General features: G+C 43.0%; 1 protein-coding gene across 4 annotated transcripts in view; it reads right to left on the reverse strand.

Annotated features, from left to right (window-relative positions):
* The window catches only part of SMAD4 (SMAD family member 4), a 187,842-nt gene that overhangs the window by 154,309 nt on the left and 19,968 nt on the right, over positions 1–13,565 (reverse strand). For 3 of the 4 annotated variants that reach the window (XM_068108004.2, XM_068108006.2, XM_068108003.2), the window contains exons 3-4: positions 5,970–6,144; positions 2,149–2,178 (exon numbers count right to left, since the gene is read on the reverse strand). In XM_068108004.2, the coding sequence (XP_067964105.2) occupies positions 2,149–2,178; positions 5,970–6,144 (205 nt within the window). The remainder of the gene's footprint in view (positions 1–2,148; positions 2,179–5,969; positions 6,145–13,565) is intronic. The other variant, XM_068108009.2, reaches the window with a different exon arrangement.

The following is a 13,565-nucleotide window of genomic DNA, read 5'->3' on the forward strand; positions in this document are numbered from 1 at the left end:
TGCAGCATTCACCTTGCCACAAAGCAATGTTTATGAATAATCGCCGAATGCTGCAGCTGTTAGGCATTGATGATGCTGATATTATCCCCCAGATTGTGGTGAAAATGGAGAAAAAAAGAATGATAATATTTTTTATCTTGAACTGAAGTATTTTGTGCATTTATTTGAGGTGAGACCTGTTTGCAGAGATACTGTGTTGTTGACTGATGTTGAAGTGATACGCATCTATTTGGATAGTGCATGGTGTTTCCTGTGTTGGCACATCATCTCCCAGTCATTGCAGCCAACCTCATATGATTGTTTTGTCAGGCAGTGAATCACTTGAATGAAAGAGCATCGCAACAAACTGAACTGACAACGACGGATGGATTCAACGGACAAGAAGACGTCTAGTAATGTCCGAATAGTCCATGAGGATGGTGTATGCCCTAGATAAAGGTAAATTGGAAACCCAGATTTAAATTAGACAGTCTTCTGGTTAATTGTCCTATGAGAAGCAAAAAACGGGCGAATGTGGAAGTCCATTTTGGACTTTCAAATGTTTCTCTTTCTAGCAGGCAAGCTATTACCTGCATCTCGAAATTTGATATTTGTGCCCCATCCCAAATTGTTGTCAGAGCTTGTGAGAAAGACACTCTCGTTCCTTAATGATTGTAGAAATACTTTAGTTTTGTTGGTCTGAAGGATGTTGCATTGCAGTTTGTGGGAGTTGTATGGTTGAAGGGTTTGAAATACCTAATGATATATGTGGGAATGAGTGGTCACATTGTACCAGGCATCTGCAATATCGAGGATTGATCTGTTCTGCAAAGGTCATTGACCGCAAATTTACATTAGGAGAAAAGCTCATCTCTCAAAGTTCGAAGTCATTGTATGGCGCCAGCCTGGTGGAGAAAATTGCCTTTGTATCTTTCATTTGCAGCGCTGTGTAAATACCAGCTAAAGAGATGGGGTTGAAAAATGCTTTATCTCGTCTGACTGGCAACTCATGGCACCTCAATGATGCAATTCCCATTGTGACCAACTGGTAAGATAATGTCTGACTCAGTATGATCAAGAACTTTCGTCCTCCAATCCCGCCCCCCCCCCCCCCCCCCCGCCCTCCTCCCTTCACACTTCCATTTCAAAGACAGCCTGACACTTTGTCCACATCAACTATATAAATCAAGACAATCAAGACAATTCAAAAGATTCCTGGAACGTTTGTGTTGAGTCCTGTTCATGTACGCCGGCATAGTATTTTGTTGTAATCCTTGTTATATCCTGAGTGAATCTCCTCCAAAGAATTAAACTTTCAAAATTGTTATTGGTGTGAACATTTAGTCTGTTTACATTCTTCGACACCACAGTATGGGGAGCTGTACCATCATGCAGGAATCATTGCATGGCCACTTCTAAACCCTTCTTTTTAACAGTATCTGAGGCATAATTTTATTTATATATTTTTTAATTTAATTTTGTTTTGTTTTTTTATTTTTTGTCTTTTTAATAAATGTAATTCATATTTATTTTAACAATATATTTAAGATAAGTAGAGTGTATGTATATACGCACACACACACACACACACACACACACACACACACACACACACACACACACACACACACACACACACACACACACACACACACACACGACTGTTAGAGAAGACAAACACAGCCACAGATCTTGGAGGAAGTGCTGTCACTTCCCAGGACACTGGGTTCAAGAAACGTCACAACAATGGTGCTGTTTTTTTCACCTAATCAGTTAAGGATTCTACAGTATGGGGTGACCTGTTTTTCCTCAGGAGGATGCCCATCTATGGGCATTGTCCATGCTCTTACCCTTTTATGTGCTAACCATTACATTACGGAGTCTGGTGAAGTCTATAAAGACAGTAAAAAGGTCGTTTTCAAACATAAACAAGATATCAGGCCAAATAAAATGTCCCTTCAATTAATTTCCTGTTCCATTCATAGAACACCAGTAGTCACCAAGTCCAAAAATGCACAGAATAGTTTGAACACATGCTCCCCTGACTTGTAATGTGATGCATGGTGCTAACAATTACTGCTTACCAACCCACAATTAAAATAAAACCATGATAATTGTATGGGCCAACCTGTAGAAAAAACAGGGGATAGTGAAAATGAAACCACATACCGGTGCTTTGTATGGTTAGTCCTGCGAGATCTGCAACAAGATAAAGTTGTGTACTTCAAACAACGAATGTGTAAACACACCAAAACAATAATCCCATCATGCAAGTTTGCTTGGTTTGCAATGCTTATAATAATACAGTGACCTGTCAGATTAAAATAAAAACCCTGATTGTAAACAAACTATTTTAAAAACCTGTGCCAAGAACACAACAAAACGGACTAGATATACATTGGTATCTGATAGTAGGTCCTTCAGAATCATTCAGTGCTTTAACCCGGGAGGGCATCGATTGTGTAACAACTCGGCGTTTTGTAGTATTGAACTGATTTTCTGCAGGAAGATGGTGCCATAGGCCTTATGTGTAGAATGACCTCTACCTCACCTCTACAACTCACCTCTACCTGGAAGAGACTGAGTCGGCTGCAGCTTATTACCTGACATGAACTCTATGAACAGGTCTGTAAACATGGATTAGGAGCTGTGGAAAAGTCAACCTCTGACCAATAATTATATGCAATAATTGCATCAAAATTTACTGCACATTTAGTAAAATATGGATCAGGATGTCATACAGCATACATCACCGATTCAAAACTTCACAGATCCAAGCGATGTACAATACCGAAGGATTGTGTTATCCTGCATGATGTCCTTCGGCATCACACGGTGCTTGAACCCATGAAGGCATTGATTGATTCATCGCGTTGCATCAGTGTGTGTGCAAAAAAAAATTTATACTGTATTTTTTTTCTAACTGTTCCTTCCTGCTTTTAAATCCTTTTTTGACTCAATAAGATTTATCGCTATATGTTTACAGAAGCTATCATCATGGTTCGCACAGCCATGGAAGACCAAACTTTCAGTTTTCCAGGGCAAAAAAATTGTTTTGCAGGACTTATAATACAAATGTTTTATGTAACAAGTGACATTAGAATAAACCACAAGTTATTCCATATGTTCTCTCTGTTATTCCATATTCCATTGACTATTTCAGTAATAAGTGTGTACTTGGGGTGAGAAAAAAATAGCAGAAGCGAGAACCGAAAGCAAAAGAATTGATTACGATTCCACAGAACACAGTGTTGATACGGAGATAGGTACAGTACAATGCTGTACGTGCTGCATGTCTCAGTTACCACATGCACTGCAGTAGTGTCACTGATCTACAATTATATGTGTAACGTCGAAGCCTCAAAGTCATGGAGGACCTCAAATATTTTGGGCTGAATGGATTAATTAACACGAGAGGACATTAACACATAATTAGGGACAGATAGAATAGAAGAACATTAGAGGGGATTGACTCAGGAATAATTTAGCAGGTAAATTAGCACCATGCCATCAATCCATTGAGAGGGGATTAGAATTAGCTCTGACCAGACTGACTGGACTAAGAAACAAGTTTGGTGCATGGCTTCAATGGTAAATCCATGGCAGAGGTTAAATTGGTAACATTATATTTTGTGATGGAATTAACAATTCCGACTACAGGGCCTGCAGATAATTTCCATTTGCACAATTTTCTTGATTTTCCAGGAGTTTCAAGGACTTCGACATGTTTTCCAGGACTCTCCAGTCCTGGAAAATGTTTTTTCATTTTTCCAGGAATTTCAAGAACTGTGCGAACCTTGAACATACAGAGGGAGCAGACAGAATGGGTTAGAGGCATGTGCACTAGCCTTTGAGCCATTTAGCCTGGGTTCAAATCTTGACCAAGCCATAAATGTCACCCGTGTTTCACATTTGGGGCAATGCATCAACGTGTGTGCCGTCCACCGGATGGACTTTAAGCTGGATAACCCATCTAGCAGCATTGGTTGTTAGTGGATGTTATAGATCCTACAGCTGTCTTTCACAAATAGTAGGCAAGTTCGCTCCAGCACCCCTGAACAAACAACAAATTTCTGCCTTGAATGACTGTTGGGAAGCAAACTACAAACCATGCAGAGTAAGCCCAAGAACTGCTTCAGCAGCACTGATGCTCTCACAAGATTATGGTGCATTTTATTGATTTATAGTGCAGCGAGCAGCTTTGTGCATACTAAATCTCCATATTTTGTGCACAAATTGTCAAAATTGCAATTTTGAATCCCTTTTCAGGCCGAGTCAAAGCATAGCTGAATAAATCTTGGTCAAATTATATAACACCATCACAAAAATTGATGTTAATCATGAATTGATGTGAATTATGCTGAAATAAATGGGGATGTAGGATCAACTGATGTATCTGATAAGAAGCCTGTATACTTACCAAGAAGATACAGTAAGAACAGAGCATGGAGAGCAGAATGGTTTGAAATTGGAAAAAGGATTTCATGGTGTAATCTCTCCCCTTAGTTGGTCAATATGTAATATGTATCATGAGTACATCATGACGAAATTAAACTTGGATGGAATAGAGGCTGGAGTCAGGATTAGAGGAAGATATACCAATAATCTAAGGTATGCTGACAATACCACTCTGTTGGCAGAAAGTAAAGAGAACTTGGTGAAACTGCTACAGACAGTAGAGAAGGAAAGTGAAAAGGCTGGTCTATATTTATATCTAAGGAAAGATTAAAATATTTTCAAATGAAAAGATCGATCTGTTCAGATTGGGAGACGATAAGGTGACAATAGTGGAAAGTTTTATCTTCATGGGTTTTAAGATTGAAAAGAGAGGAGAATGTGGGGGAGAAATTAATAGATTATTCGTATTGGGGAGAATAGCAATGTCAGGATTGACAAGGATCAGGAAAGACAAACATGTGACAATACAAACCTAGAGGAGGCTGGCCAATGCTTTGGTATTTACAGTTACAATGTATGGATGTGAGTCGTGGACAGTGAAAAATAAAGAAAGAAATGAATAAGATTGACAGTTTTTAAATGTGGTTTTGGAGACTAATGTTAAAAGTTCCAATTCTTGTCAAAATGGTGAAGAAGAAAAGTGAAATCAAATGTCCCTTCAATGGATGAGGTTAAGGCTGTAACCAAGCAGTCTCTGCCAGAGCTCCAGGAAGCAGTGCAGGATAGGTAGGGGTGTTTTTGAGAAATCTTATAATGAAAGTCCCCAGAAGTCAGACACAACTTGACGGAACTCGATAACCAGATAAATCGTCATCTTTTTTGTGTCTCCACAAAACTTGAAAATGCCTGCTCATACGATAGATGCTAAAATACTTCCATACCGTTTCATGTGAATCAAGGAAGAGCCAGTTGAACTTTTGCGATATTTTGCAATTGCATACCAAAGCTCTTAGGGTGAATTACATAGTTTCTAAACTAACTCAATAAATAAGAGGAGGGCGATGAAATTTTGCATACCGTTTCAGGCTGAGTCAAAGCAGAGCTGATTAAATCTTGGTCAAATTGTTTTTAACAAAATCACAAAAGAGGCATACACTGGAAGCCTGAAGGTCGAAAAACCTACAGAGACCTGGCAGCATACTGTGGAAAAGGATCTGTGGGGTATAGAAACCAGGTAGAAGGACAGAAAACTGGACGGAGATCAGTCCGTGGGCCCAAGACAGACAAAAGTGGCGCGAAGTTCCTCAAGAGGCACCATATGTCATCAGGCATGATAGGCTCGTAAACAAGGAAGCAAATCCTATAACGGTTTAGTGATGTTTCTTGGTTTGATGAAGCAGCTGTTATAACCAAAGGTGGAATTTAAAACTTTGCATATTGCTTCATATTGAAGGTCTCAGGTCTGAATATGGAGGAGCTGTGCCACTTTTTCTATGACAGACTCCTTTTTTTTATCTTTTCAATCTCTTAAACATGATTCACAAGAAATAATTCATCACCCAACAAACAAACAAACAAAAGGTTCTTCTTACCAATTCCTGGAGATACCACCCTCTCATAATGGTAAGGGTTCACACAGACACTGTCTGCTTTCAAGTCAAAAGCAAACTGACAGAACTTAAGATGTTTCAACTCGTTCTTGTGGAGATCTGGCCAGCGCCAAATACGAGCATAGATAACGTGAGGGAACCCTTTTCGGCCAGCTACCTGCAAGGAGAAACAAACGCAGTGAAATAAAACAAAATACAAACTTTCTATATCATACATGCTTTACCTTGAATATATGTACGAATCAAATTCACATGGATGTCATTATTATGCAAAGTCATGCGAGTACAAATTGAGGATATAAAAGTAATGAACATGAATATTAATAACAATACATGTTTCCCTACAAGGAACTTCAATGCAAGAGGAGGCCATTTAGCCATCAAAGCTTGCGCTAGGATTGCCAGTCCATGGTTGTTTGTCCATGCTCTGTCCTTATATTTAATGTTTAGCATCAAGCAAGGAAGCAGCATGTACCGTTTCTAAAGTCTATGGTATGACTAGGCCAGGGTTCGAACTACCGACCTCCCACACTCAGAGCTGACGCCCTAACCATTAAACCACTGAGTCTGGTTGTCTCGATATGGATAAGAGAATAAATCATTGTTGTATTTACTTGTACAAAATTACCCCTAAACCTCTATGCGTAATGATGATGATGGTGGTGGTGGTGGTGTAAGTCATCGCTTTCTACAAATCTCTTCCCTTCGTTGGCATGATCACCAAGTACTGTGCATTGTGCAATGGCTGTATATACTCCAATGCGGGTCTCCCAGTGTCTACAGCAAATATCGCAGGTATAGACTGGTCCTTGCAGAGATGGGCATTGGCAGGTTTTCCTTTCTTGCCTCCGCTGTCTCTCGATAGCAAGTCTCCCACATTAAAAGTGGTCCAGGCCTTTGCGGCAAATGGTACGCCAAGCTGACCTGTTTGTGGCCTGATGTTCCCAGTTGACAACTAAAAAAAAATAGTGTGTAATAGTAGTTATGGCTTCGGATGAAAAAATAATGCCAGTTTAAAGACCACAGGTATCTATCAATAGGTGATATGCCTGACATACTGCACATGTTCCGAAGGATATGGCACTGGTAGTATTTAGTTGAGTTCTATTAGTTGAGAGGCAAAGTTGAGTTCTCTCAACAGGGCTGACAGGATGGCTCAGAGGTACACACACTCACCTCTAAGCTGTCTAGCTCGAGCTTGCGTTTAATCCCAAGCCAGAGCTATAAACTGTCATCCCAGTGCTTCATAGGCAGGGTGATTCAACAATGTGAGTGCCATCTCTCCTCAGACAGAAGTATTTGAAATTAAAGTATTTTTTAGAATTAAAGTATTGTTGCGGTTTTGTGAATAAAGGATGACCACCCTCGTAGGTAGTTGCACCACAACATGTAGCCTCGCTTTAGTTGTTATTTCTTAGTAAATGTAAGCATAGTCTCCTTTCCTGTGTTAGTATGCGTTGAGCAGGCCAGTAAGTTAGGTGTTCTTTCGGCTAGAATTCCACGTGCTAGGCCTGGAACAAGTCTGGCAAGCCGAAGGGAGGAGCTGCAGGGGAGTGGCCGGTAAGCGGCGAGCAGGCAATCGGAGCTCAAGGGGAGTGGCCAACAACGGCAGCGAGAGGAGGGGCTTGGAACATTCGGGTAGGACCGAGGAGGGGCGATATAAGACCATGCCCCGAGCCCCCCGCGCCAGTCGCCCAGCCCCTCAGTCTACGAGTGCAGCAGTGACCAAGTCCCAGTGAGAAAGAGACGTTGTAGCCATGAGTGAAATTGGTTGCTTGTCATAGTCCTCTCTGTGCACGAACTCTCCCTGTGCCCTGCGCTCTGCGGCTGTGAATAACGCGCTTGTGAAGACGATCCATTCCGGGGCCACAGACGCACGATGCGCTCCCAGCACACGTGCCGCGAACATCCGAGGGCCACGCCCGGCGAGCTGTCCGGAGTGAACGACGCCAAGGCGCGTTTGGAGCGCGAACTTGTCCTTCCTTCTTTTCCCTGCGTGAGTGAGTGGGCCCTTGTCCGGGGATAAGTTAAGATTGACTAAGTGTCTGCTCTGTGTCTCTTCACCCTTTATACTTGTAAATAAACCTGTGTTCTTTCTTCCATTCGATCGTTCCCGTCATTTCCATCCATTGGCCTAGCACTGTACGAATAAAACCGCTCAATCGGGTTCAATACGAAGTAACGGCACGAGTCACGTGATACGCAAACCGCTCGGGCATATTCGATTGGCGTGGCTTGTGCGAGGTCCAGTCCCCATTCTCGTGGCGGCGTGGGTACCGAAGGTACGTGTGGATTCGACCCGATACCCTTCTGCACGCTCGCTACGGGAGTGGCGACTCGGCCTCGTGGACTCGAAGGCCCGAAGGGGGAAAAGGGGTTTAACCCCTCTGTACGTCGACGGGCTTCGAGAGATCCGCAACAGTATTTTGAAATTAAAGACTTAAAGTATTTGAAAACCAAGCAAAAGACTGACTACAAATTGGTGACGGTTGGGAATGTGAATTCAAATAAACCAAAGTCTGCAATGGCAACAAGTTCCAAATCCACCATTCTTAGCATGTTCTGTAAAATCTCAAACTGTTTTAAGTACGGTGTTGATTTCCAAAGACAAAAATCACATTATTAATCAGATGCTGATAAATATGGTTGAGAGGAACCTGCAGCCGGCATCTGTTGCTGTAGACTCAGGTTTCAATGACTGTTGGGCCTCTAGACTCAAAATATGACCTCCCAAGTCGTCACACAATCATGCAAAATACGCTTCCTGAAGTGTATGAAGAAAACAAGTGAAAGCTTGATCGGATGATTCATGCTGCTACTTCCATTGCCCTAACACAGTTCCGGACATCTTGTCATACCCAGGTGTATGTCACTCTCATGGCACAACTTCTTGACAGCCATTGGAATTTGCATGCTGTTGTTATTGGCACGTTGTATATGAAATGTAATAGTCCCTCATCAGTCCAAAACCAAATATAAAGAAAACTTTTTTTTTTTTTTTAAGTACGAGAAATCTATTCTTAGAATAGATACATAAAATTTCCTCTAGAAAAAAGTATTCGGAATTGAATAGGTTCCAAAATTCCTGGAGTCGCCCATCCCTAGTGTAGGGAAGAATGAGAGATAGGGGGAGGATGCACGTGATAGACAAAATGGTACAGAAACGAACTCCCAGTAAGGAAAACTGGAGACCAGTTGAACAAAACAGGCGAAGTCATGAACCAACAAAAAAAAGAGGAGAGGAATCTATTGATAAATGAGGAGAAAAGGCATAGTAGGAGAGGATACATGAGAGGAGGCAATACATATCAAGAGAGGCAAAGGTTGGGGAGGGAGGATATTTAGCTTGACTTCATACAATTTGAAATTTTAGACTCGAAAATCTAATCAATTAGTCCTTGTCAAACACACACACAACCTGTCCACCAAATTTTGTCCGAATCCATATTCAACTCTGAGATATTCTGCTCACGGACAGACAAATCGACAAACAGACAGGGGTGAAAATATAACCTCCGACCACATTGGTAATGAGCTCCATAAGACATTAGAAAGTAATTTGTACTCCTTTCTAAATCATATAAAAATAAATAGACCCAAGTGGGCTGACGGTCATCTCTTGAGGTAGTAGTCAAGACCACTGCTGATTTGGGGGACCCCCTGGGTGCCCACAAAATTGAATCATCCAAGACTGGGCGATCCTGCGGACCATCGAGTAGAAGGGCTGAATCAGGTTTCAGAGCAGTCGATTGCTAAATAAGGGACGAGTAGGGATCCAAAGTTTGGAGGCTAGTCACCCCCCCACCCCCCTCCCACACCTGGGACACTACATGATCCTAAATCGAAAAATTGAAGCCCGAGCGATTGTGCAGGCTACTGTTTTGTATTCATGTGTCACGTTTCAGAACAATCAGCCAGGTGATAAGGGAGGAGTAGCAAAAATAGCAAAGAGTCAAAGGACAGACGGACAGACGACCAGACATCGGACCGTCATGACCCATTTTATAAGTTCATCTCTTCGACAAGCGAGATGAGATGACCATAACAAATCGTGAGTTTGAAGATTAAAGTAAATTTCAAAAAAAGAATGACGTTCAAGAGGGGCAGTGGAATATATTTCATAGTCGACTAGTTATCAGTGGCGCACATTCCCAAATCTAGTTATCAGTAGTGTACATTCCCAAATCTAGTTATCAGTGGTGCACATTACCAAATCTGGTTAACGGTGGTGTCCATTCCCAAATCTAGTTATCAAAGGTGTACATTCCCAAATCTAGTTATCAGTGGTGAACATTCCAAAATCTAGTTATCAGTGGTGTACATTCCCAAATCTAGTTATCAGTGGTGTACATTCCCAAACCTAGTAATCATTGGTGTACATTCCCAAATCTAGTTATCAGTGGTGTATATTCCCAAATCTAGTTATCAGTGGTGTACATTCCAAAATCTAGTCATCATTGGTGTACATTCCCAAATCTAGTTATCAGTGGTGTACATTCCCAAATCTAGTTATCAGTGGTGTACATTCCAAAATCTAGTTATCAGTGGTGTACATTCCCAAATCTAGTTATCAGTGGTGTACATTCCCAAATCTAGTTATCAGTGGTGTACATTCCCACCCGGTGTGTACCCCGGTTTAGAATAGGTACAACGTATCCCTGCGTGTCGTAAGAGGCGATTAAAAGGGTTGGCGTCAGGAAGGGCATCCGGCCATAAAAACATTGCCTCAAAAAGGGAACCATGACAATTACAATTATATATGGGCAGGGTACAGCCCGAAATACCCCGCCGGGGACCTCACTCCCTCTCGTCACAACTCAAGGTGGGGAACCCGATCGAAGAAAGGGTGGAAATCACTCCATTTACGACGACGCCATGTCTGATGCCTCACGTGGAGATTGGTTTCTGAGGTTTAGGACATGGAATGTAGGGACAATGACAGGGAGATCAGGAGAAGTGGTGGAAGAATTGGTCAGAAGAAAAGTGGACATATGTTGTGTGCAAGAGACAAGATGGAAGGGAAGTGGAGGGAGAATGATGAAGGGTAGGCAGGGACAGAAATACAAGTTTGTGTGGCAAGGGTGCCCGGAAGGCGTGCATGGTGTTGGTGTCCTGTTTTCTGAGGAGTTTGTAGACAGTGTGGTGAGTGTGACTAGAGTGATTGAAAGGTTGCTGATGGTGAAAATGATGATTGGAAAGCTCTTGGTGAACGTCATCTCGGGATATGCTCCGCAGGTCGGTTGCAGCGATGAAGAGAGGGCCAAGTTCTGGTGTGCGATAGAGAAGCTGATGGAAAACGTGAAAGATGAGGAAGTCGTTGTGGTAGGAGGAGACCTAAATGGACATGTGGGAAGGAGTATGGACGGTTTTGAGGGAGTTCATGGGGGTTACGGATATGGTGTGAGGAATGGAGAAGGTGAAAGGATTTTGGAGTTTGCTGATGGAGCTGGTTTGTTGATTTGTAATACTCAGTTCCAAAATGAGGATAATAAGCTTGTTATATGCACGTCAGGTGGGTCGACGAAAACTGTTGACTACCTGATGGTGCGTAGGCGAGATAGGGGGCACCTCGACAGGGGGCGAGATAGTGGCCGTGCACAAAGGTGATCCCGGGGGAGGAGGTTGTTTCACAGCACCACTTGGTTGTCTGCGACATAAGGGTGAAAGGTGCAAGGAGAGCTTGGCGGGTGAAGTACCAACCGAGAATGAAGGTGTGGAGGTTGAAAGAGGTGACAGTGAGGGAGGCATTAAAAGAGAGGCTGAGTATGGCAGAGGATGATGTGGTTGAGCTTGAAAGTCGTTGGATGTCAATGAAAGATAGTCTGTTGGGAGTCGTTGGTGAGGTATGTGGATGGACTAAAGGACGAGGCACTCGGAAACATGGTTGTGGGATGATGAAGTTGGAAAGAGGATTGACGAGCAGAGGAAGAATTTCAAGGAGTGGCAGAAGGCGAAGGGTAAGGGGGCAGAAAAGGCAGAGCATTAAAGTTATAAGGCAGCCAAGAAGGCTGCAAAGAAAGAGGGAGCAAAGGCACAGGACGCATGTAGGAAAATGTTCGGAGAACGCTTGGATTCGGAAGAGGGTCAGAGAGCGGTATTCAGGATTGCAAAGCAGATAGCGAAAGAGAGCTGCGATGTGATGGGGGTGAGATGCTTGAAGGATGAAGTGGGACAAATCGTTGTGGACCCAGATGGAATTAAAGGAAGACGGAAGAGATATATGGAAATGCTGTTGAATGCAGAGAATGAATGGGCCGGCAACATGGAGAGTAACCCAGTTTTAGGACCGGCAGAGAAGATAACTGAGAAGGAAGTTGAGGAAGCAATAAAAGCAATGAAGAGTAGAAAAGCAGGAGGGCCTATGGGAGTTGTGGGAGATAAGTTGAAGGTGGCGGGAAGTTGGGGTGTGAAGAGAATGACAGAGATCTGTAATCTGGTGGTGAAAGAAGGCCGCATTCCAGTGGATTGGGAACTGAGTACCCTCGTCCCTCTATACAAGGGGAAAGGTGACCCTCTGGACTGTGGCTCGTATCGAGTGATAAAGTTATTGGAGCATGGAATGAAGGTATTGGAAAGGGTGTTGGAGAGCAGGAACCGCCTTTAGAGGCCATTTTTTCCCCGGAGAGCAGGGGTTGCCCTTTTTATGGGCACCATGGTCTCCTTTTTGAAGCAATGTTTTATGGCCGGATGCGCTTCCTGCCGCCAGCCCTGTTAGTCGCATCTTGCAACACGCAGGGAATTACCAGTGAACTGGTACTCAATTTGCCGACCTCGGAAGGATGACAGGCTGAGTCAACCCCCCTGGCATTAATTCAGCGATCGACCGGGATTCAAACCCAGGATCCAAGGATCCCAAGATGGCACCCTTGCCGCTAAGCCAACACCAGGCTTGGTGTTGGAGAGGAGGATAAGGAAGAAATGTGAAGTTCGACGAAATGCAGTTTGGATTTATGCCAGGAAGAGGAATGACAGACACGCTTTTTATTGTGAAGCAGTTGCAGGAGAAGTACATGGAGAAGAGGAAGAGGTTGTTTCTTGAGTTTGTTGATCTGGAGAAAGCATTTGATGGGGTTCCACGTGAAGTAGTGACTTGGGCATTGAGGAAGTTAGGAGTGGAGGAATGGTTGATCAGAGTCGTGATGGCAATGTACGAGAGAGCGCGCACAGCTGTAAGGACAAAGGACGGGAACAATGGTGAGTTTGAGGTGAAGGTGGGAGTGCATCAGGGGTCGGTACTAAGTCCACTTCTATTTGTAGCTGTGATGGAGGTGCTGGCTCGGAATGTAAAGGAGGATTTACCGTGGGAGTTGTTTATACAGATGATCTGGTGTTGATTGCGGAAAGTATGGATGGACTGAAGGAGAAGATGAACAAGTGGAAGGAATGTATGGAGACAAAAGGTCTGAAGGTGAATATCGGAAAAACGAAGGTGATGGCAAGTGGTAAAGCATGTAGTGAGGTGGAAAGAACTGGGAAGTGGCCGTGTGTAGGAAGGGTGTTGGAGTGAACTCCATTCAATGTACAATGTGAACTCCATTCAATGTACAATGTGCACTGAGTGGGTTCATAAAAAATTTA

The sequence above is a fragment of the Myxine glutinosa genome, chromosome 2, assembly GCF_964187855.1.
Source record: "Myxine glutinosa chromosome 2, kmMyxGlut1.1, whole genome shotgun sequence".
Lineage (NCBI taxonomy): Eukaryota > Metazoa > Chordata > Myxini > Myxiniformes > Myxinidae > Myxine > Myxine glutinosa.